General features: G+C 45.0%; 3 protein-coding genes across 7 annotated transcripts; 2 read left to right on the top strand and 1 right to left on the bottom strand.

Annotated features, from left to right (window-relative positions):
• Positions 1 to 2,276: 2,276 nt before the first annotated feature.
• On the top strand, positions 2,277 to 5,437 carry LOC135586227 (FCS-Like Zinc finger 8-like). 3 transcript variants are annotated; one of them, XM_065095865.1, is made up of 5 exons: positions 2,277 to 3,116; positions 3,268 to 3,371; positions 3,455 to 3,512; positions 3,608 to 4,508; positions 4,974 to 5,437. In XM_065095865.1, the coding sequence occupies exons 4-5, from the start codon at positions 3,694 to 3,696 to the stop codon at positions 5,041 to 5,043; spliced, it is 885 nt and encodes a 294-aa protein (XP_064951937.1). In that variant the 5' UTR covers positions 2,277 to 3,116; positions 3,268 to 3,371; positions 3,455 to 3,512; positions 3,608 to 3,693; the 3' UTR covers positions 5,044 to 5,437. The 3 variants fall into 3 exon arrangements, with proteins under 3 accessions (XP_064951937.1, XP_064951935.1, XP_064951936.1); XM_065095863.1 differs by having other exon boundaries at positions 2,277 to 3,371; XM_065095864.1 differs by lacking the exon at positions 3,455 to 3,512 and having other exon boundaries at positions 2,279 to 3,116.
• A 2,443-nt stretch (positions 5,438 to 7,880) lies between these two features.
• LOC103975992 (type I inositol polyphosphate 5-phosphatase 4-like) lies at positions 7,881 to 12,251 on the bottom strand. Its single transcript, XM_018822152.2, has 13 exons — positions 11,697 to 12,251; positions 11,531 to 11,615; positions 11,126 to 11,194; positions 10,878 to 10,965; positions 10,697 to 10,801; positions 10,145 to 10,627; positions 9,924 to 10,059; positions 9,505 to 9,698; positions 9,314 to 9,422; positions 9,047 to 9,195; positions 8,647 to 8,957; positions 8,493 to 8,560; positions 7,881 to 8,387 (listed from the first exon to the last, which is right to left on the bottom strand). The coding sequence occupies exons 1-11, from the start codon at positions 11,724 to 11,726 to the stop codon at positions 8,735 to 8,737; spliced, it is 1,671 nt and encodes a 556-aa protein (XP_018677697.2). The 5' UTR covers positions 11,727 to 12,251; the 3' UTR covers positions 7,881 to 8,387; positions 8,493 to 8,560; positions 8,647 to 8,734.
• Positions 12,252 to 18,019: 5,768 nt separating this feature from the next.
• On the top strand, positions 18,020 to 22,842 carry LOC135582497 (protein TIFY 4B-like). 3 transcript variants are annotated; one of them, XM_065095874.1, is made up of 10 exons: positions 18,020 to 18,460; positions 18,556 to 18,719; positions 18,808 to 18,992; positions 19,290 to 19,374; positions 19,474 to 19,642; positions 19,720 to 19,785; positions 20,646 to 20,703; positions 20,803 to 21,020; positions 21,102 to 21,176; positions 22,547 to 22,842. In XM_065095874.1, the coding sequence occupies exons 1-9, from the start codon at positions 18,343 to 18,345 to the stop codon at positions 21,104 to 21,106; spliced, it is 1,068 nt and encodes a 355-aa protein (XP_064951946.1). In that variant the 5' UTR covers positions 18,020 to 18,342; the 3' UTR covers positions 21,107 to 21,176; positions 22,547 to 22,842. The 3 variants fall into 3 exon arrangements, with proteins under 3 accessions (XP_064951946.1, XP_064951947.1, XP_064951945.1); XM_065095873.1 differs by having other exon boundaries at positions 18,021 to 18,460; positions 21,102 to 21,220; XM_065095875.1 differs by lacking the exons at positions 20,803 to 21,020; positions 21,102 to 21,176; positions 22,547 to 22,842 and having other exon boundaries at positions 20,581 to 20,665.
• Positions 22,843 to 23,781: the final 939 nt, after the last annotated feature.

Consider the following 23,781-nt stretch of genomic DNA (forward strand, 5'->3'; position numbering starts at 1 on the left):
AAAGTTGAAAAGAGTTTCGTGCAGTCGTTTGAACACCGACTCGAAGGAGAGGGAGGGTATTCTGACGAGGGTGATGTTGTCAGTCACTACATGATGCATTTCAGGGGCAACGGTACCACACTAGTGTGTATGACTTTTCTTAGAGAGAGTTGGTGTGATACCGGTAAGGACGAAGGGGCGTGGTTGGATCCACCAAAACTAATGATAGATAGAGCCCATACAGCTAGTAGTGAGGAAATGGGCACTCTCTGCCTTTACCAAATTCTCTCATAAGAGACTTTTGCACGATGGGATAAAGTTACACACAAGTGTTCTTGGAGTGGCTTCTCTCTCCTAGTTTCTCAATTTCTAAGGACGAACAGGCAAGGTTGGATCCACCAAACTCATGATGGAGCACATACGGCAAGCGAATGGCTGTGTTGTGAGGAAATGTGCACAGTGCCCCTCGGTGACCTCTCCGAGCAGTAATGTGTTCCGACACATGCACTGACCACCGGTGCATGTTGGTGAAGTGAACTACCTTTTCTTTCGCTTAACAAGAAAAGTGGTCTCAAAGATTTGGGCAAAAAGACAATGCTTTCTTTATTCAAAGTTGAGGCAGTATGGTTTTCAAGGATAATATGCAATCGATAGAACTTTAATGTGTATGGAACACACATAATATTTCTTACACCACATCAGATATTCTGCTTCAACAATCCAATTTGGGTCTTCACCAGCTGCAAATATCGTCGTCTTTTTCAACATGTTACACCATTGCTGCAGACAAATCTTTTTCAGCAGCTGCATATGACCTCTCTCTCTCTCTCTCTCCTTCGACATCTAATCTTAACTGCAATCTATCAACATATTAAGCATAGATTTCGTTGCTTCTCAAACAAACTATTCTACCTACAACGACAAATAAGCCAGATTCTTTTGGTCACTTCAGCAAGGCAAGAGTGAAGCCTTGTGGTCCTCCGTCCATAAAGAGAACCACCATGCGCAGTGACCCTGAAAACACAAAAAGAGTGGCAGATTAAACTGCTCGAGATTTCCCCTTCACCATATGCAGTTTTTCCCTTGTAGCACAAAGAGGTGAACGAGCTTTTTCTATAGTGCTCTCCTTTACATGTCTTCTAGCCAATGTTCTCAAGCAAGATTCGGATCCACCAGGCATCAGTCACACCTGATCTTTTTTGTTTGTGCTGCAGTGGGGCTGAGGTTTGACAACCCTCACTCACTATAGCAAGCAATCTTTTTACTATGTGTTGAGTCTTACTTTCTCCTACCAGTATCACTTGCTGGCTTGGATTAAACCTCAAACTCCAATCACACACCTTCTTTTCTTATCTTTTACTCTCTTTGTATACCAGAAATTTTGCTTCTGTTTGTTGTTTATCTGATGACTGAGATGAAAGAGTAGCCAATCACAGGAATGAGGTCACTTTATATGATTAATTTGTGATAAAGGGAAGGAAGCATTGAAGTTGGCTTGGACAAAGTCAAATTGATGGAAGGTGGTCCCATTAGTGTTGTTCTTTCTCTTTCTTTCTTCATGATGAACAAAGGAACCCAAATTGCTAAGAGTATTATTATTATAAATGACATAACAAGGACATCTGCATTGGATAGGACTGTTCAAGAGAGAATGGCTAGGTAGTTCACTAAGCCAATTAGTTGTTTCAACACAATTTGGCCAAATCACAATGCCCACACAAGTTTTAGTTGACCACAAGTAGTAGGTCAGAAGATAATAATTATATACCCTTTTGTGGGGTACCAATAGATGACATGAAACATCAAGACAGTGACTGTAGCTGGTAGCCAATGATTTTGGCTTGCCATCCATGATATATATATGGTTTACCTCAAATCAAATTCATCATATGCTACAACACTTCTTCTCTTGCATTGCATCAATGAACAAACATATGACTTCATATTTCCATCTATGACTTCTTACATGAGTTAAAAAGGGAGGCCTACCTTGAGGAGGGGTTATACAGACATAAATCCATCATAGATTATGATCATATCTATCATGAGATTGGGTAAAAGGCGATGGTCCCCATTTTGATTTGGTTCACGTCAAAGATCATCATTTAGCAGGTTCTAGGGGAGCAATAATTGATGAAGCAAAGAAGGGGTAGAGCTCGATATGATGCCGACAGCAGCATTCACCTAACTCTCTTCTACGACTGCGCTGTCTCAAAGGTGTTCCCGAGCCGAGACGGATTTGGCCTCTCGTGGCTCGTTTGGCAGCCGACTTCGTCCTTTGTCACCGAGCCGTGTTCTTCTCATGCCTGAAAATTTCGGCGGCGATGTAATGACCGACTCAATCCCTCCCTGAAAGTTAAGGTGGTGGTGATGTGACGTGTCATCGAGCACGGATCTAACGTTCATGTGCTTAAAGCCGGCTTCTGAGCCGAGCCGCTACTTCTTTGCTTTGGCTCAGTCAGTGACTAATGGAGGTCTGTACTGAGCCGTAAAGAAATGCTCACGTTTCGTTGCCTCGTCTTCTCAGCCCCAGTCCTTTGGTGGAGGTAAGATCATTGCGAGTGTTGGATCCTAGGAATCATACCGCTTTCGTTCCAAAACTGCATTGGCTTCTCTCTCTCTCTCTCTCTCTCTCCTCTTTATATCCACTGCATTGGCTTCTCTGTTTCTTCGATCCAAGTTGACCTTGGACAGGGCGACTTTACGGACCATAGAGTACGAGAGAGAGAGAGAGAGAGAGAGAGAGAGAGAGAGAGAGAGAGAGAGAGAGAGAGAGAATGTGTGTATTAAAAGATTACATCATTGATCGGAGCAGTGGAAAGAAGAAGAAAGGAACGATCTTGATGGGTCTTTCGTTGCCCTTTAGAGTTAATTTGGAATTTTAGAATCATCTCTCTGTTTGGAGGTCAGGGAGACTGTTGCGTGGTGCGCATTAAAGATGATTTCTTTGCTCGTTTAGCGTCGACGGATCGCGGGAACGATGAGGACCTTAATTTTTTGGCTAATAAACACCGGCAAGCAAATTTCCATCTTTGCCTCAATGTTTTATATGTTTGTCTTGGATCAATAGGATTCATGTGACATTATTTCCAGCAGCAGGTTTCAGTTCTGGAGATCATTTCACGGATTTCTCTGTGGTTAGTATCAATGTTTATGTCTGATTTGAAGTGTAGGGTTTGTTTTATTGAAGGTTAGAGGAGGAGTACGTGAGGTGGAAAAGAAAAAGATTCTTCTTTTCTTTGGTTGTCTGACAAAAGGAACAAGATTGATCCAAAAAACACTTTACAGAACTCATGAAACCAAAAAGGAGAGAACTTTGAAGAACTTTAAGATCCCTTCATTCGGTTGTTATTTCCCCTGATGATCAGATAGGAGCAATCGAGGCAAGATTGGTAAGCTCATGGTTCCATTATTTCTTCCAAGAACCTATCTATGCTTAATTTCTCGGTTCTAGTAAGAATTTTTCTTGCCATAGTTCTAGTATTCTACGAGTTCCAATTCATCCTTTGGAGATGGGAGCAAAGGAGAGGAGGGTAAAGAAACTGGCTCATTCTCGTCCTCTTTTTTCTCCCCTTTCCTTTTTCTGCTCTACTGGTTGTAATATATCCTCTCTCGCCTCCCATTGCAGTCGCCTTTCCATGTTTCTGAGATTAAAAGATTCAGGGTATTGTGCTGCGGAAGAGGTCCAGATCGGTCAGCAGCAAACAAGGCCTGATGTCTGATCCTGCTTCCCTCTTATCTTCCAATGCTGCCTCTCTCTTCACCTCTTCAAGGCTCCTTGTTGGCTTCTCCCCAAAGAGCACTGCAGACCCCGAAGCAGGCGCATGCCAGACTTCTATACTGGAGACCAAGCCGTTTTCTGCCATTAGGAATCCCTTCTTCTTCTGTAGGAACTCAATAATGGCCATCTTCTCAGCAACTGTTAGTCCCATTTCTGCTAACGAGTGCAGACAGCTACCTCGGGAGAATGGGGAACCAAGAGCCATTGGACTTGGCCTACTTGAGGTCCTCGCCGCTGGAGACTCTGTTAAGAAAACTTCCAAGACAGAGAAGAGGATGGTGGTCTTTGGGTCTCAGCTTAAGATTCAAATACCTCCTCTTCCTACCGATCCTCCTCAGTTCAGCTCAACTCCGACAACAGACTCTGGCGACTCCCTTCGATCACCTATAGAGTTTGGCATCAAGACTAGGAATTCACTGTTGGCCTTGTACTCTCCTTCTCGGAGATCTTCTGCTGAGACAGGCCGGATGGGTTCTGAGACGCCGAATTCTTCTCCCCGGGTTTCCACGGGGTGCCTTCCGCAGTCGGAGATGGAACTGTCGGAGGACTACACTTGTGTGATCTTGCATGGGCCAAACCGGAGGACCACTCATATCTATGATAATTGCATCATCGAGAGTTGCTGTGATGGATTTGCCACTTCAGCGAACGAGATTAGGTCTTCTAATGATCAGTCAGATGATTTCTTGAGCTTCTGCTGTGGTTGCAAGAAGAAAATTGTCCCAGGGGAGGATGTTTACATATATAGGTTGGTCAGCTAATCTCAATTGTGTGTTGTGCTGCTGCCTTCAGTTATCTTTGAATTATTTTAGTGCATATCCAGACAAGGAAACTGCACCACATAATTGTGTCATGAGCAAATCATTAGGGTTCTGGTCCATATGATCACTACCATTGTGGAAAGAATGTTCTTTTCCCTGTTATTTTGCATCGATTATTGCATCTATTTTGATCAAATATAGGTAAGTCTGACCAGGTTTCATGTTTATGTCTATTGTCAAAATCATTGCATGTTGAATTACACACTGGGGAAAGAATGTTGCAGTTCTTTTCCATTCAAAGAAAATTGTGATTTCTGGATTCTTGTTTGAGACTATTTGGAAAAATGTCTTGAAAGCTTGGCATCCCTTGATTTTTCCTGTTGTCTATTTCTTATAAGATCTAAGAATTCCTCTTGCGAAAGAGTAAACAGTATCATTTTTCCCTTTTTCAGAGAGAGGGCGTTCTGCAGCCATGAATGTCGCTACCAAGAGATGTTTGATGAAGGAAAGGAGAAGTGCTGAATTCACTATTCCAAACTGTGAATGAAATCCTATAAGCAGACTCACATAAATGGCTCCTTGTTTGCTATCATTCTCTAAATTTGATCGGGTTTCGGGAGCATGGAGAAGCGATTGTTCGTGTGTTGTTAGTATCATTTGCCTGCCGAGTGGAATTTTCTACAGAGGATTTCTTAGATTGCTGCTGTTCCTCTCCATAGGCTTTGTCTGATTGATGTATAAACCTCAGATCAATGTTGTTTGGTGCATGCTATGTTTCAGAGTGAAAACCAATTGATGCGGTGCCTCTCATTCTCTTATGCTGCTATCAGCAAACTTGGATCTTGCAGCATGTGTATAGAAGAACGATAAATGCATTGTATCCTGCCTTATCTATTAGCGTCTAGAAATTGTCATACTGGTGTGATTGATTGTTTCATCTGCTTTGCATATAGTTTTATGATGTTGAATGTGGAGTTCTCAATTAAAGAATGGTGAGATAGTTGTCACAGACAGTGAATTCAGGGTATCTTATCTTCACAATGAAGAGCCTGTACAGGTGAGTACATCATAACCAATATAAGTTGCTGCACTTTGGTTGCTCTGTGTTGCCAGACTCAGATAACTTCTCACTGTGCTCCTTCTTGTGTCACAACAATTGAGACCTTATGGACCTTACATGGTCATCCCTGTCCAAGATGTAATCATTTGTACACCATTTCTAACCATGCAGGCTTAACATTTGTTTGAGGAGAGTGTAATGCTTAGTTTTACAGTAAGATGCTTAACTTGAGGGAAATGGTTGAATGGTAGAAGAGGCATTGGGTAAGGTCATTTCGGTGTTGGATACATGGTTGTCAACCAGACCACCACTCGGTCTTCTTCTTCTTCTTGTGAACACGACTCTCTCTCTCTCTCTCTCTCTCTCTCTCTCTCTCTCTCTCTCTGTGTCAGAGTCCACGGTTGCAGCAGCCACTTGTGGAGCTTCTTGTCTTTGACCTCTAAATAGAAGTACTCAGGGATTGTTGCAGGACAGGATTCCAGACGCCAACATTTGCATTCCAACCCGCATAGTTTTCAGGGACCTGTTGCTGCTTCTGATATGATTTGATGCTCGTGCCTGCATCAAACACATGCATGCCATCGGCCAGCCACAACTGAGCCAAACCTAACTCTGCGACATCCATCTCCTCCGACTGACTTGGTACTGCTCGTCTCTTTCCTTGATTCTTCTCCCGGGTGTGGACTTGTATGGCCGACGACCGAGCAATAGCTGCAGCCAATGACGCCGAAGGTCAAGGGTGAACTCAGAGCCCCTGGACTCTCGCCACTCCCAAGTTTTTACTGCCACTGTCATCGAGTCCTCGTGTGCACTGCTCTCTGCCCTGCCTGCCTCCGGTTGTTTCTTCCGATGCCTTCGTTCACACGCAATAGTGTCCGAATTCCTCATCGTTTTCTGTTTCATACTCATACTTCAACACAGATTCTTCTCTTTCCTTCTTTCTTTCTAATGGTCGTGGTGTTGTCGTAGGAGTGGTCTGTACGGTGGTGGATTAGCATGTGGAGTTGAGATATGAAATGATCAAGCCTGACTCACTCAAAGTGGTACGAATTATATGGATTGGATTGACTCCCCAGTTGAGAAAAGGCCTATTGAAACTCATAAATATCTTAAAAAGACAATTACGATCATTTTCTTGTCATACTTAGATTGTCGTATTATTGTCAGGCCTAAAATTAAAACCAGTTATCTTTATGGTATTGAAAGAAGAATCTCTACATCAGTCACTGGTGAAGGATCAGACTTGTGATGCGTGACAATTCGGAGGAGTTGCCCGAGGCCAATCTGTCACTGTTTAGACATGATTTTGTAGCCATGCGTGGAGCAGTGCCATCAACCTTAGGCCTGATCTCGAGCATGAAGCTTTCTCGCTTTTGGCATGGAGCCACTTGCCATGCAAGGATTTTGCACCCTCATCATTCTTGTCAAAGGAATCGTTGTCATCAAGGTCAAGTCATGCTCTCTGCTTTCTGTATCCTACCAAAGGTGGATGATGAGAGAGCAACAGCTCCAGGCCATGGCACCGTGCTTGAGAAGTCAAATGCCGGTCTCAGTAAGTGAGCTTCACATCCACACAGTAACTTCTTCCGATGACGCTGTCAATCTTTTCAACTGCTGCATGAAGTGATAAGCCCCTGCTTCCGGTAAAGCAGTCGGTGTTCGTCACGTAGCATGTAAAGCATACCCATCCTCCTTTTTACTGTCTTCTCTCCTACGCAAAGGTGGAGATGCGACACCGAATGATGATAGTTTCGATGGTAGCGAGCGTAAGAGGAGGAAACAAATACGAGTGGATGGAATGTGATTCCGAGGTGTTTGATTAGATGCTGCAGAAGCTCTCACCATCACCAGATGAAACTGTTCACCTTCAGCAACTTTGGGTTGAATCATCCATGGGAGCTCACGTCTCTCATGCAGAGTTGGAACAGATACATGCTTAGTCCTTATTGTGAATGGTAGTGCCGCAGCCACTGTAAGCGCCCGGGAATGTGATGAGCTTATTTCTTTTGTATATGATTGACATATCGGACCGTTTTCATGGTTTTTGGTGGGTCATTGCACAACAGCAAGAAGACGAAGAAGAAGAAGAAGAGACCTCAAGGGTTCCAACCGTACCTGTCCTCTTCTGAAGCTTTATCGAGGAACAGAACACAAGTGTCTGCACAGAATATAAAAAGAATAGCTTTTCCAGCTAAAGATCATTGGCCATGCTCTTGCAACAACATATTATATACATATATATATATATATATATATATATATAGAGAGAGAGAGAGAGAGAGAGAGAGAGAGAGAGAGAGAGAGAGAGAGAGAGTCTACTTTTCTTTATCCCCAGTGCAATGAGTGTCCATGCAGATGATGCATGCCCTTTCCCAACATATAAAACATGAAAAGAATCGCAAGCGTTATTATTGTTCGTATCCTCCTTTCCCACCTCCCCTCCCCTCCCAACTGCAAAAATCTCCATTGCTCCTGACAAGAAAAAAAATGATAAAAAGTAAAAGAAGGTATCGGTAATTTAACCTGTGGAGTTTGATGATGCACTACGAGCACACATCAGTATCGGTCAGCCCCTCCTGCATGCTCTCTCTGTCGTTTACAGTCGGCATTCTTGCACTGACCACCGAAAGAATGTGGGATATGTGGTAAAGCTTCTCTTCTACTGATTACTCTGTCGGAAAAGCACTTGTTTGGATTACTGAGCTCTCTCCAGCGTTAGATTCCATCTCAAGGAAGACGACGACGACGACCGTCTCATGCTGTTTGCTTCTTGCCCATCGGGATTCATGTATTCCAAGCTTTGGTTCTTGAAGCAAGAAAAATGTTGCAGTACAAACACGCTTGAATTAGTAGAAATTTAGAGAGAATTATGTCTACTCCAGTTTATGTGCAGATATATATGAATCATTACCAGAAGATAACAGCAAATTGCAGCTGAGCTTTGATGTTGCAATCCGCCTTTTGTGAGCAAATCCCTTCCTAGGAATCAAGAGTAACATACTGTAAGAACATAGAACATGCTTCATCTAATGAATCACCGAGAGCATGCGAGGGACTTGGGGTACCGTTTTCATCAGGGAGATTGCTCCGAGGAAATTACTATGAACGGAGACGAGGCACGCCTTGTTCGAAGAGCCTGTACGCCTGCGATCTTCAGAAGAAGCTGAGCTCCGTGTATCCACTCGAGAATTGCAGAAGTTCATCAATGTCGACTTGAGAGCCAGCGCAATCCATGTTCTGGATTCGGCTATGATTGATCGACTCGACCTCCGCTGCGAAGATGCTAGAAACCGGCCTATGGTCGGAGAGCTTGGATTCGCCGCGAACGTAAGAGAGTTGGCTGAGGCCTCTTCCGTACCACAAGATCCGATCGCACCTAATTATGTGAACGAGATCATCAGCTAGGCAGGCATGGCACGGCAAAGTACGTTCTGAGGAAGAACTACTGTGGAAAGGGGCTGTAACCATGCAGGTGTTCGACGCTTTTCCTTTAGGTTCATGTCATCTCCTGTGTACCGGTCCGAGTTGTTGGAATACTTGTAGGTAGGAGGGAAATAAATCCTTCCTTCGCTCCAACCCTGAAAGACGCGGCCACATCTTTGCTCGGTCCGAAGCTGCTTTAAAGAGAGAACATAAATTGAACCGTTCGAAAATTCTTCTCCTCTTGATCACATGAAGAATCCATTAGAACAACGCAATTTTGGGCAGAGAACATCGAGAAGAAGAAGCTACCTGATCTTTTTCCAGCAGAGCTTTCCAGTTACGCATTTCGACGAGCGCCTTTGCGGATCGATACGAAAGAGAAATGCGGTAGTTTAAATCCCCGAGCCAGATTATGCGACTGCTCGAGAAACGATCCAAGGTGAGACATTTGCGGCGATTGAGCGTGCATTCACCAGTAATATAATGGAGAACAGGCTTACTCGTGCTCAAGGATGGTCTCGGGTGACCTCTCGTCGTGAAACCCATGAACGGGAGGGAATCTAGTCTTCCTCAGAATCTCCATGACATCGGAATTCCGACGCAGTTCATCTCCATCCTTCTGCCCAGACGTCAAATGGCTGCAGATGAAGCAGAAGCTTGTTTGGTGCAAAGACATGCTAATCGAAATTGAACCCTGGAAGAAACAGGTTTAAGAATGTATCCCTTCCGAGTAATGTGGATTGCATGTGTTTTCATGTAAGCATGATTCAATTGACATAGAAGCTCCTTGAAGAAATGCAGCATAAACATCACCAGTTGCAGCTGGCACAATTCCGATGGATCAGGAATTGCTTTCTACTAAACATGAATATGATGATATGTGGGGGTAGAAGATGAATGAGACCTCATCGTATCATACCTTGTTACCAAGATAGCCCATCAATCCCCTGCCAACGCAGGACACCTTCAGGTTCCTTATGCCATCTCTGATCTCTCCTCTCACCCATATGGTCAGAAATATTCCCACCATCTGCTTGCTTGCCACCAAACAATATCTGCAATGGCCACGCACATGATCATGGTAGAGTAGCCACTAAAACGCTCGAGTAGAAGGTATCAAAGGTTCCGAGGGAAGATTACCTTGGCTGTACTGCCTCCATCGATGAAGAGGCTCCAAAGCCATACGACATGGGCGAGAAGTAGGCCGTCGTGGAGGGCGAATCCGCACTGATGTTCTCATCATCGGAGGACCCTCCCCATCGATAATTCTGGTCGTAGTCGCTTGGCCTGTTTGCTAACATGACTCGGTCGCAGACGCTGTGTCGACGATCTAGTCTTGGCTGTGGAGCCAAGATGTCTCCGTCCATTCTCATGCTGCGACTCAAGGACTGGAATGAACGGCGTTGGAAGAAGTTTGTCTGCCTTGTGGATGTTCCTTCGAAGTCATCGTCCAACTCCACGACCGGGTTGGGGATAGGGGAGGGTGTTTGGAAGCTGCCGCTGCTGCTGTTGCCTGCGAGATTGTTCAGCGTCTTCCTGATGAGAGCAACCCATTTCTTTGCAGGGCCATTGTCTTCTGTTCCTAAAACATTTCCCGCATTGAGAGGAACGATTTCCTGAAATCTGAGACACCAAAAGAAACGACTTCACCGGATGCATCGAGAGGAAGATAGACAAAGGTCGGGCGTGTACCCCAGAACATATATGTCTGCAGCAGGTGAGGTGTGGAGCCAGTCATCAAGATTCAGATTACTGGGTGGGGATTTGCCACCGACGTTCCATGTTGCAACAAAGATCCTATCACATAAATGGAAGCAAGCAGTCAGTGGTGGATGTAATGGATGAGTGATTGCTTGGTCCTACTCCCGAGTACCTATAATGCAGGGTTTCAGTGACCTCAGCTGCATCAAGATCGATCTTTCCTCGCCGAGCTTGATCTGGTTTCTTCTTGGACAATCTATCTGAGGCCACAAAGGGAGAGTTGAGTGAGACAAAAGAGGAAGAATGTCAAGGGAGGAGGACAATTCAGAGCAACCTGTGAAAGGGTATAGAAAGAGAAGATAACAACGACTGTTTTGGTGTGGTCCAAAGCTGTTAGGCTGAGAGGATGTACTGTATAACCTGATTTGCTTTTCTTGACAGAGTATGATTCCATCCCTGTGATGCTGCCCCTCCATTCCTCACCACCCCCTGAAAAGAAACACACAATTGGAAGAAAGAAAAGGAGAAAGCAAGACTGTGTTTTGCATGCAGTAATGTGCATCAGACTGAAATTTAAGCAACAGCTGCTTCTTTTGCGGGATGAACAGAACAGAAACAGAGACGCAGAGCAGGGAACTTTGAACGGGAGAAGAAGAGAGCGAAGAAGACATAGTAGAAGAAACAGCATGTCATTTTCCATAGTCTTATTACATGACCTGAAGGCCGGTCTTATCCTGAGATCCTAGCCGAAGCAAGACAGCACCAGAAACAAAGAACAGGTACAGAATAGCAGAACTTAGATTATGACATGAGGAAGACATCTACCTCTAGCAACATCATCTGAATGGAAGTCTTGAGCTTTGCTCTTGATGTTGAACCATTTCCTGACAAAGGCCTTGGACCATGAGAGCTGAGAGGAGGGGAAAAGAAGAAAGAATTAGACATCCATGAAGCGCTGCGCACTATGCTCCAAGAAAACAAGACATCAAACCTTGCTTTTCTTCGAACTCCCATCTTTCATTGTTTCGGAGTGTCCTCATGCAACCCAGTAAATGGCGGGTGTCTACGGCTCCTCAGGCATTAAAAAGGCACGAGATGGAAAGGAGTAAAACTTCGTTCTCGGCCACCATCTTATCGCCTCTGGAACCACAACAGGATCAAGAGAAAGAAGCCACTTCCTCCTACTCCCCACACTGTTTCTTGGATTCTTGAGAGTAGCAGAGAGCAAAGCAGGTATTCTGATGGAAAATAAAGAGAGAGGTACTTTGCTTCCCTTACCAATCTATTTAGTGGTTAATTCTAAGAGACCAAAGAAACTAGACAGGATCACTGCCAGATTCTCTTTAGAAAAAGAAAAATGTGATTTTTTTTCCCCTTTCCCAGATGGGTTCTGATGTGAAGGCTTGGTGACTGAAAGAAAGGAGCTTAGAAATATAGGTTTGGAGAAGTGGGAACTATGGAGCCAAATGCATGGAAGCGAAAAAGATTGGATTTTGGAGAAGGAAAGAGTGCAGTCGCCCGAGAGAGAGTTCAGAGTAGGGAAGAGACTAAGAGAGAGAGAGTGAGAGAGGGGGAGTTGTACTCCCTCCTTCAAAAAATCCTTGTTTCTAGGAGTTGATTAAAGTATGCAATTTTAAGAGAATAAAGTGTTCCTAGAGGACCCCCCCTCCCTCCCCCATCCCCCATCCCCTCTTTCTCTCTCCTCTCTCAGGAAGCCTTCTTTTGCTCCAAATCCAAGACCAAACCAAGAGAGAGAATGCAAGCAATGTTTCGTTATAGAACAGTAACATCTAAAATAGAAACCGCCATTTAGAATCTTCTCCCCCCCACATCAATTATCCTGGGTCAGTTTTCTGTACCTCCTCTCCTGGCTTCTTCCTGGGGCAGGTGAAAGGAAAAAAAGAGAGAAAAAAAAGCAGTCAATGATAAAGAAAAAGATGCGGAAAAATACAGAGGAGAGAGAAAGAGAGAGAGAGAGAGAGAGAGAGAGAGAGAGAGAGAGAGAGAGAGAGCCAAAATTCTTCTTTTTTTTTTCCTGCATGTTAATGTGTGTGTCTGCATGGATGTTGGTGTGTGAAAGAGGCATGGTTTTCAGTAATTTCTCCTCCCTTTCTTTTCAACAGTAGTTTTCTTCTTCCTTGTGTTCTTTTGATTCGAGGAAACTTGTGGGTCTTTGTGTAATCTTCAGGGCATGGGTGTGATGAATGGGCTTATGGCATTAGCAACTGTTCAGGGTTTTTCTTATTCTTTTACTCTTTCTGCATGGAGAAGAAATGAGATTTGTTGGAAATTTGATAGGGAATTGGGGCCATTGAAAAATGGAATGGGAGCATTGGGGTTGGAATATGTCTCAATTTAAGGCTGTCTTTTGAGGCATTCTTCATAGGGCTTTGTTCAGCACAACATGAGCACTCATTTTAGCATTGGTTATAATCATTTGCTGTCTTGCATCACTTGGATGCAAGTACTTGCCAAATTGCTTAGATCTGAGAGTCTCCTTGTAATTTTCACCTCTTCAAATTGTACCAATGCTACCACTTGCTAGGCTTCATTGGATGTAGCACCCTTTCTCATTAATGGAAGAAGCACTTCTATGTATCTGACATCCTTATTGGTCTCTATTTGTTCTTCCTGGTGGGAGAAACATACACAAGAAAATTGATTTTAATGAGCAGAGAGAGGAATGCTGATCAACTTCATTATACATGCATCAGAAGAAAAAGATACTAAGCAGACCTCCATCTTAATAGTTTGGAAGATCAAATTTTGCTGAAGGTGATGTTGAAGTTTTAGAGTGGACAAAAAGCTTCTTCCCAGAACAAGTGTTAGAGGTCAGTAATGGAAACTTAGAGTATGCACATCATGAATAAGATGCTCTGCAGCATACAGATTCTTCACATTTGTCTTAATGGTCTCAGGAGCAGTAGTTGTTTGTTCTTCTGAGCCAATCATGTCGTTGTTCCTAATTTAAACCAATCAATCGTCAAACAATGCCATGCACAATCTTGGTTTCCTCCCCCAACTCCCAAGCATTCAACACCATGGGATAGTGTGTTCAAACTTCATGGCACAGTCTTTAGTTCACCAAAAAGCATGGGTTTAGTAATCAAGCACAGCAATAGATTATATGATTGGGGCATAAAAAGACTTCATTTGTTGCTAACTTATCTGACCTGCCATCAAGCCATGTCCTTCGCTCACCACAGCCGGAATCACTTGCACTTAACTATACAAAATGAAGCTAAGCTTGACCTTCTATTATGTCAAGTTTAAGATCCTCAAGACAATCTAACATGAGTCCCAAAGAAGAGGTGTACAGTGACATGGCAGCCAGCACTACTTATATTTGGCCATCTGGATCGATTTCATGTTCCATGGCATGCCAACTTGGCATTGGACAACAAACAAAGCACTTTGTTCTTTGAAACACATAAGCTCCTGAAGCAAACAGTGCCATTTGTTCTTCGTTTTCTGTTGCTGTCCGCCACTCAAAACATCCTAAGCTTAATTCAACAAGAGCTTGCGATTTTCTTGTATTAGTGTTGTTTTGGGTGCTATTCCACGGTCTCTACTGATTGCCAAGAGTAATTGGAGCAGTAACACCTTGCAACTGTCTCAGATAGAAGACAAATCTTGGATCCTTCCATAATATTTTGGTGCCACACTGCAACCAGCAAATGTCTGAGAGTAGAGTGTGCCGATGAATATGGTGAGACACCGAAAAGGGACAAGTAAGCTTGCATAAAACATCGGCCCATGTCATGCACTAATCATTAGTATCAGCATTCCCATAGCTCACACAATTTACTTCTCTTTTATTCTACAGATCACCTTTCTCTTTTTCTTTTTTTTGAGAATATAAATTGCTTAGATTAAATACTCGGGCATTACCTCCACAAGAACTCGAAGCTTAAAACTCAGAGAGAGAGAGAGAGAGAGAGAGAGCAGCTTGCTGCCATTGCCTCATCTCTTGTGCAATGAGAGACGTGGGGAATTGGATCAACCAGCTAAGTCTTATCATAGGACCACAAGTAGATACCAGTATCCATGGAAAAGGCCTTGCCTTCCAGCGTCGATCGAAATCCATGCCTTGGGATGTCTCCAATCTCCAAAACCAGATCATCCAATGGCGGGGTTGATCGGTCAAAGAAGATCTTTGATCCGTACTTTTGGCAAAGCATCATCCCTCCTCTCTTGCTTTTTGAGGCCTCCTCGCTTGTTACTTGGCTTTCATATCAAGCATTGAGAGAGAGAGAGAGAGAGAGAGAGGCTTCTACTCTCGGGCAATGCTTGGCCCTTTCCCAGTGTCATCGTCCTCAAATCTCTCCACAAAGAAAAGATGTATGTATACCTCCAAAGTAACTTTGGAACTACGGTTGAAGTGTGCTTGGAATGGCCTATGTATACAGTAACAGTGAACTTCTTTCTCTTGTATCATGATATCATTTTACTTGTCACTGCTTTTGTCCCCTCAGAGACATTCTCTCATGGACCACTGAACTCGAAAGGCATGGGGCTCCCATCCATATCCGCCGTTGATTTGACAGTCAAGAGTGGTGACTCTGCATCACAATCCTGTTCTGAGAATTGAGAAGCTTGAATTCGGTCTCCTGCTTTCCTTTTTGCAGAGTTGCATGCTTTTTTAACCTGTTGCTTTCTAGTTTTTAGACTCTTCTTACGTTTATCTCTCTGCTTTCAGAGCTCCGGGTAAATGGCATCAGTGGGGGGATGATGGAGACACATTGCTTGGTCCCGTCTCCATGAGCAGTCCATCCCCTCTTCCCATCGTCACATGGCTTGCTGGTAGAGCTTTCGCTCTAATAAATGCAGATGAGATCAAGATCAAATTAAAGCCTTTGGTGTCAAGACAATCCTGATAAACTCTGACAATAACCTAAATGTATTCATGCAGATGCATCTCATTCTCAGCGCTTCAGGGTGAAACGATCAAAGCCATGGTTTGGATGCTTTAGCATCGCGGGTCTTCTTCAGCTTCAAGTTGAGCTGTTGGACATCAGTCAGTGCAGGAGTACTGCGAAGCAATAGTAAGAAAACAATGTCACCACTATTTACTTCAAGAAGAGGATTTAGTACTGGCGAGAGACCCACATAAAACATAGAATGTTTTGCTTTTAAGGACGAGAAAAAAAAATATTATCAAAAATAAAAAAAAAAGGTAATCTCTATAATAGTTTTGTTGCTTGAGGAAATATCCCAAATCCTAACTAGAAAACATTCAAATTAGATGTCATTTATTCTCTCGCTCTCGCAGAATCAAACACGGGGGCAGAAAGAACAATCATTACAGTCCAATTTCTCATTACAACCGGACCCCACCGAACGGTCATGATTTTTAATCTAAACTAGAAACATAAACATACCAACAACATTCATGATTTCGCAATTATTTCTCGGAGAAACTCAAAGTTGATTGTGTAAATGCACAATTATGACTGAGCATTGGGATGTATTATATGAATTATGTCACTCTCAAACATTAAGCTCGGGCCACCTCATGAGCTCCAGCCCTAAAACGCAAGCCCTATCGTTGCTGCAATGAACCCTCGAATCGAGTCCAATAGTGCACGCATCCTCTGTTTGGATCGAACTCGATGGAACCACTCTACATGCAAATCCCTGCATACCGGCACGCTCGTGCATTAGTTTTATGGACTTCCGATGCAACGGAGGGGAGCAGTCCTTATGCGCGGCTGTGTCAGAAGCCCCCATCAAGTTTGACGTGCCACAGACGGAGCTAACGGAGGGGCAACCCCGTCCATCAACCACATCGATTCACCCATGATATCTACGTCTTGCGGGCCCTACTACCCCACTCTCCAGTGGCAAACAGCGTCATCTCTCTCTCTCTCTTTCTCTCTGCCAAGTTGCCATGGCACAAGGTGAGGAGTGCAGAGCCCCACGTTTCCCCCTCCTCCCGGCGTTGCCAGTTGATCGTACGGTCTTGCCGGCTAAAAGCCCCGCAAGGTGGGCCACTCTATCCAAGCAAAGGATTCGGGAATTGGTGCATGAATCGAGATGGTTCCTTCTTTCCCCGCCTCTTCCCGTCTCGCAAGCAACAACTCCTATAAAATCCGGAACCCAATCCGTTTCGCTTGTATCCCCAAATCCATCGGTTCCATGGCGGGTTCCGATCGAATCCGCAGATGGGACGAAGAACGGGCGCGACAGGTCCGAAACTTTTGTTTCACACTTGTATATGCGTGAAACCCTCGCCGTTGGATCGTACTAGTGATTTGTGAAGGTGATGCGACCAAATAAGAACCGCTCTCGCCCATGCCCGACGGTGGTGGTCCCCACCCATCGGTGGCGAAGCGAACTCCACGTTTTTCCAGTCCGATCCGAATCCGACAGCGATTTTATCGATCACCTGCTCTCCCGCAGGAGCCTCCTCGTTCGAGGCAGTGGGAGCGTGGAACCCACAATTGGGCCGGCTAACCCACCCATGGCCGGGCCGGTGCCTGTGCGGGTACGAATGGTGAGTTTGCACGCGGTCCGTCTGGGAGGAGCCCCGCGTCCGACCGACACGTTGGTGGACGCTCCCACGTGGGCGTGGGCCTGCGAAGTCGCGGTCGGATGGGGGACCTCGCTCGCGGTGGGGCGACACGTGTCCGGAGAGGGTGAAGCAACGGGCGGATGAACGGGAGGGGGTCGGCGGGGCCCGCGTGTGGGTGGTACCACGGTCGCCATCACCCGCGCATGTGACTCCGGGCCAGTCTCCCTCCACTCGTCGCTGAAGCCACCGGCCCCCACTCACCTTCATCTTTATTTCTGAAACTTTTCTGAGCCATCTCCCCAGTCTGTTTGGGTGCACTGCAGCCTCAGCGATTGTAATTTGCAGTGACTGAAATTTACAGGTCGATTCTTACGTTTTCATACGGCGGTGTAAAATGTGCAACGCTTGATACAGATTGCCATTAGGAGATCCATTCAAGGCGCGGATTCCAAAGCAATCCACAGTTCAGCGTCGTCGCACAACGAGGGGAGGAGTCATGCTTTCTCGCGCTTTTCTCAGCACACCGTACGATCGGCCCACGGCGTTCACATAAAAAGAATGCGGATGATCCACCGAGCAGCATCATGTCATCGATGATGCGGCAGTGCACGCACTTTTATTACCCAGGCCTGTCATTTGCTTGTTCACATGCAGCGGTGGCAAGGGTATTTTAGTTAATCGGGGCGGACAATTGGGGCAAGTCGGGGAAGTAGGTGAGGAGGCATTAATTAGTGGGAGCAGCGCCTGACGTGGCCGCATGGGGTTGCAGGCAGGGGATGAGGTAGAAAGAAACGGCCCTCGGTGAAGGGGAGACGCCGCGGCCAAACCATTCGTCCCTCAAGTTATTTCTTATTTCCTTTCCGTGCCCTTTCTTTCTTTTCGTTCTTCCGATCTCCCACCTCCTCTCTCTCTCTCTCTCTCTTCCCCTTTATAAACCCGCCTCACAAAAAAATGAAGCTAGATTTTTAGGTGCTGCCTGTGATCGAGATCGTTAGTTTGAGTAAAAAGAGTGATGTGATCCGTGTCCCCTCCTCCTCCTCTTGCTAACGCTGAACCTTCGAGTTCTCCGTTCGCCGGAACCCGGGGTGATCGCGGCGTCGTACCTCCGCCGGTGTCCGGCACCATGAACCCCGGGGAGACCACGCCCCCGTCGCCGCTCGACAAGCCCCTCGCCGAGCTCACCGAGGAGGACATCGCCCAGCTCACCCGCGAGGACTGCCGCCGCTTCCTCAAAGCGAAAGGTCAGTCCCCCCTCTTTCTCTCTGCGATCGCTCTTTCTACTATGTTGCTGATTTGGCGGTGGGGAATCAACGGGGGGCTTGATGGGAACCTGCAGGCATGCGACGGCCGTCGTGGAACAAGTCGCAGGCGATCCAGCAGGTCATCTCTCTCAAGGCCCTTCTCGAGGGGCGGCCCGGCTGTGACGACTGCCCTGCTGGCGGCGGAATCCTCCAAAAGCTGCTCACTTCTTCTCCTTCGGAGCCGCTATCGCCACCGCAGGTCGTCCGCTTTTCCTTCTCTACCCATGTCTAGTACTTGTGTAGTAGTGCCCTTCCTTTTAACCTCCATCTCTTGCTTCTTTCTCCAGGACTCACCTCCTCCCGCGCCGAAGGAGGGCGGTAGCGGATCACAGCCGCTGGCGAAGGAGCCGTCGCCGTATCGAAGGAGGGACCCGATCCCACCGCCCTATTCAGCCGGAAATCCGACGTGCCAGACCCCAATTGCCGGAGCTGACCTTCCCCACCCGCCGGAGAAGCGCTGCCCCTCCCCCAGGTTCGTCTCCTTGTGCATCCCACAGGGCCCCCAAACCCCATCCCCTCGTGCCGCTAACGTGCGCATGTTTGCGGTCCCCCTCGCGTCCCTCAAAAGCCCCCTCGTTGATCCGACGGCTCAGCGCGTTCGTCGCGTACGAACCCCACCTAATTGAGCAAAGGAGCTCGTCTCCATCTGTTGATGGAGGACCCTCCACACCTCGTCCTGGCTTCTTCCGCATAGACAACTCTTCTGTGCGGGGATGAACCGATAGCCTTCAACTTGTTGTTGACGCCGTCTGTGTCGCTCCATTTTCAGGTTGACGGCGGAAGTACCGGTCGGCCAGATGACGATCTTCTACGACGGGATGGTCAACGTATACGACGGCGTCTCGGCCGATCAGGTAAATAGAACACACCATCAAAAAAAGCGCGTGCCGGACCCGAGACGGGGACCGTAACGATCGTTACGTTACACTGACACGGCGGCGCTGCCCTCGCAGGCCAGGTCGATCATGGAACTTGCGGCCAGCCCGGTCTGCTTCGACGATCCGACCGGTGCATTCTCTCCGGCCCGGCCGCCGGCCTTTCGCTTCCCTCCGGGTCTCCCCCGACCGGCCCCGGTCCCCACCGCTCCCTCGTTCGTGGGGACCTTCCCGATCTCGCCGGCTGGTAAACGTTGCTACTCCTACTGTTCGTTCCGGTCAAGCGTCAGCCTTGTGATCTTGATCGGACGGCTTTTGATGCAGGCACGATGATCCACCGTGTCGCGGACGGCTCGGATGACCGCAGAGTCCCGCGGGAAACGGAGCCCGGTAAGAGAGCAGTGCTGTTTAGCCCGTAAACTAGCGAGTCCTATTTTTCTGGTTTTATCACCGATTCGACACAAATCTTGACCCGTTGTCGGACCCTACTGGGGGTACGCTCCTGTTAGAGGTCGCGTCGCCTTCACGTGGGGCCAGTCCGTAGGGATGGGTGGGTCAGACAAAATTAATTGTTCCTGCGGGCGTCTCCTTACTGTCCACTAATGTGATACTTATCAAATTAATCTTTTCCATGCAAATTATCATTAATGTCAGTCATTAATTTCCATCTTCTTTGGTGGTCCTTGCATGTCTTACTGATGAGATTGTTGATAATTTAAACGGGCAAAAAGAGAGGAACCGCCACATATCCCGTACATGAGGTTCATGAAAAAAATGTTTTGTGTTTTCACTTTGTGTGTCACTTGTAGTCTTCAGGAGAATTAGCTAAACCTTCTGTGTCTCTGAAATTTCATATCCATCAATCGACCTCCTTAGGAGGTAGTGTACATGAACCCATATATGATCATGCTATGAGGATTTTGTACATTTCAGGTTTGCTAAAGTAATTTGTTGTAAAGAGACTTCCATCGGTAACTGATACTTTGTAAGTTAAACTTGGCCATCTTGATTGATTTATGAAACCAAGCTAATATGTACCAGACTAGCAAGCATCATCTCCATTTGCTAAATGTTGCCAATTGTATTTTTTATTTGCGTAGCTCTTAACAAATACTTAACTAGACCTGATAAAAGAGAGATGAAGTGAAGGCAGTTCATAATGTAGTTGTAAAAAAAAAAATGTAGGTGTCGGTATGAATTGCTTTGAAACTATGTTTAGCTGAAACTAATGCTGGAGTTAACCACAACAGAGGGCCCAACAAGCAGAAAAGCATCATTGCAGAGATACTTGGAGAAAAGGAAAGACAGGTATGGTCATTTACCAACAGAAAGTATACTACTTGTTAGCTGAACCCACATGATGATCTTTGATGATAAAGAAACTCCATAACCATTTCTTCTATGAAGGTTTAAGGGCAAGAAAATTATTGGGGGACCAACTTCTTCAAATATGGAGATGATTTGCTTCAACCAAAAGTTGAGTTGTCCAAACCAAAATGAGCTTCCAAACCCATGCGACACAAGCTTTCCTACCCTAATTCAACAGCCTCAATCCCCAGCTAAGTGTAGCCCAGCAGAAAATGAAACTCAAAGAGAGAAAATTTTCTTTGATCTCAACGATGACGGTGAGTATTATAATAGTTGCTATAGGCACAATGCTTTGACATGGGAAAAGCACCCTTCAATTAGTGCAATTCTACTTACAGGATGAGAGAAGAACTTGGCGCTTGCCTTACACTATCTACTCATAACTCATGGACAAGTCTCATCTGATTAATTGGGTCTCTCTCGTCCACCACCCTCTTGTATTCTGAAGAATCTTTTGGTAAAGTTCGTTTTAATATGCAGAATAATATAAGAGTAGTAATAACATTCTTTTCATGTTTTATTTTTTCCCACTGGATATGTTTCAAGATATTTTCTGTACGTGGATTTTGATGCTTTTTGATATAGTATGTCGAATAGTGGTGCTAGGAAATGTAGAGGAAGATCTAAGAATATGTTTTAGGTAAAAAAGATTGTGTATACCTTTAATTAACTGATCAACGGCATGAACTATCTATGCAGCTCACAATTAAAATTGATGTACGCTAGGATGGCTCAATAAAGTTCTGGTAGATTATCAGGTTGATCTGTATTTTTTATTGGCCCAATTAGGTTGATCTGGCATTATCTGGCTACTTCCTTCTACTCCTTATTTGCTGTTCAGTACAGACTAGTAATGGAGCTGAAGCTAATGGACCTTGACTTGGTTTAACACGAAAAGCTCAAACATAAGCTTTCCTCCTACCATTGATGACCACCTTTTCTCCCATGGCTTCCTCCTTGTTGCCTTTTGACCCACCGGAGGCACATGTATCAACAACTCCAGCAGCATCCCCATCCTTCAACATCTCAACTTGCCAATCTTGCCATTATTGCTAATGCTGCCACACTATTGCACGGGTGAAATGGAATGCTAGTTTGTTTCATTTTCTTCATCTTCATTCTTTTACTAATTCATTGCAAATGGAACAAAACCCGACCTGGTTGTGCCTGGCCAATGCAATTAGAGGGCCTGATCAGGATGGATATCATGAAAACAGGGACCTGATCAGGATGTGATATCATGAAAACTGGTTGTGCCCAAGCAATAGACCCTTTTAATTTTCTGATGGACCTGATCTGCACATCATGTGGCCTAGGTCTACGACCCCTATTCTCTATTTTGCTTGGATCTGGAATAATCTGATCACATTAGGACCGGTGATCAATGTGAGGTCACTTGGTTCCAAATCGAAGCTTATTATTAAGGTAAATTTTCAAAAAAAAGATGGTGTCAGATACATGTTAGTTACTATTCTAAAAAAATAAAATATTCTTTGTTGATGAACTCAACTGAACAAATGACTCACATTTCCTTCAATTTCTTTTCAATGAGCTACATTCTTGTGCAAGCAGACAGATAGAGAAGCAAACATGACATTCCCAATTATACTTATGAGCATTTTCAGAAGAATCACATCTTAGTATATTTATTATTATATGATGCTAATCATGATCTGTCTTTGACATGATTAGCATAAAGGTAGTTTAGTCCAGTAGGTGTTTCTTCTGTTGGTTTTGTATACATGCAAATTCTGATAGTTGTTTGCGTCTCTGTTTTTAACAGTGGTGGGAATTGATGGATCCGCCTATGACCTAACATCAATTTTTGGACGACGAAACTTATGGCGATGCTACTCTAGCAGACTCTGCCCTTTGAATTTGGGGACTCTGATTGAGCATGTTGGTAAAAGCACAATGATAATGTTTATAACCCAGTTGATATGTTCTCCGGCACTAGATTTTGACATATTCGACGAGATTGTGTCGTTTTGTTTTGTTTCTTATTTGTATTTGTATATATATGCAATGGCAACCATCGCCTCGGCAATTAATAAGATTTTGAGATGCCAACATTATCCAGACTCAGTGCATCAAGGTTACAAGTCTAAGAATGTAAAATCTGCCTGCCAGCTTATCATAGCAGTGTATGCTATCAGAGGGCATCAAGGTCTGGTGAATGCAGTTTCGTAGTGATCATCTTATTGGCCTCGACTGTACTGTGAACTCGTGTACTTGAAGCCTAGTACGAAGATCTGATGGTAGGTTGTTGTAAGGCCTCATCTGAAAGTTGCGGCTATTCTATAGTTATAGGAGATGTATTCTGTAAGAATTGTTTGGGATGCACAATATTTCCTGGATATCCAAGTTTGTGGACTGACCCAATTATCTTTTAACGACTGTAGAGAGGCTAACGATTTAAGTTTGTTTATTGCAGTGCTGCTGTGACTGATTATTCAACCTATTGCTTCACATTTCTGGTTGAGGCAATTGCTGTACGAAGCCCTTCCCATGTTCACCAGTTTTTGGCTTTCCTTTTGGGGTTATATTCTCCTCGATGTTGGATTATTTCATCCATGCAAATATTGGCCACTCTTTGGTTTCAATTTAACGAAGGTTTGAAGTTTGGTTGTTCCTTTTTATTTCCTTGCTTTTTTTCTTTCTTTATCATGTGATATTTCTTTGACCCATTGAACAGGTTATACACAGCATGAATCCAGGCAGCATGTTGCTGACATAAGGTTTGAAAGGTTGTATCCTTTTTCTTTCGATGGGTGTGTTTTGCAAGCCATCTGTTCATATCACACATCATGAAGAAACGATCTTATCATGGCAACAGAAGTTGATGCAGTGCTTGATGGTGTTGTCGTCATCCTTAAAGCAGGCTGCAACAACGACAAGGACTGACTAACCAGGTGATACCATTTATGCTGCTACGATCGTTGCCTTTCTTCATTGTTGATGGTTCTGAATGCCACTCGGGGTCTTATCATCAGGTCAGGCTCTATTATTTTCTCATGA

This window comes from Musa acuminata, chromosome BXJ2-2 (assembly GCF_036884655.1).
Source record: "Musa acuminata AAA Group cultivar baxijiao chromosome BXJ2-2, Cavendish_Baxijiao_AAA, whole genome shotgun sequence".
Taxonomy (NCBI): Eukaryota; Viridiplantae; Streptophyta; class Magnoliopsida; order Zingiberales; family Musaceae; genus Musa; species Musa acuminata.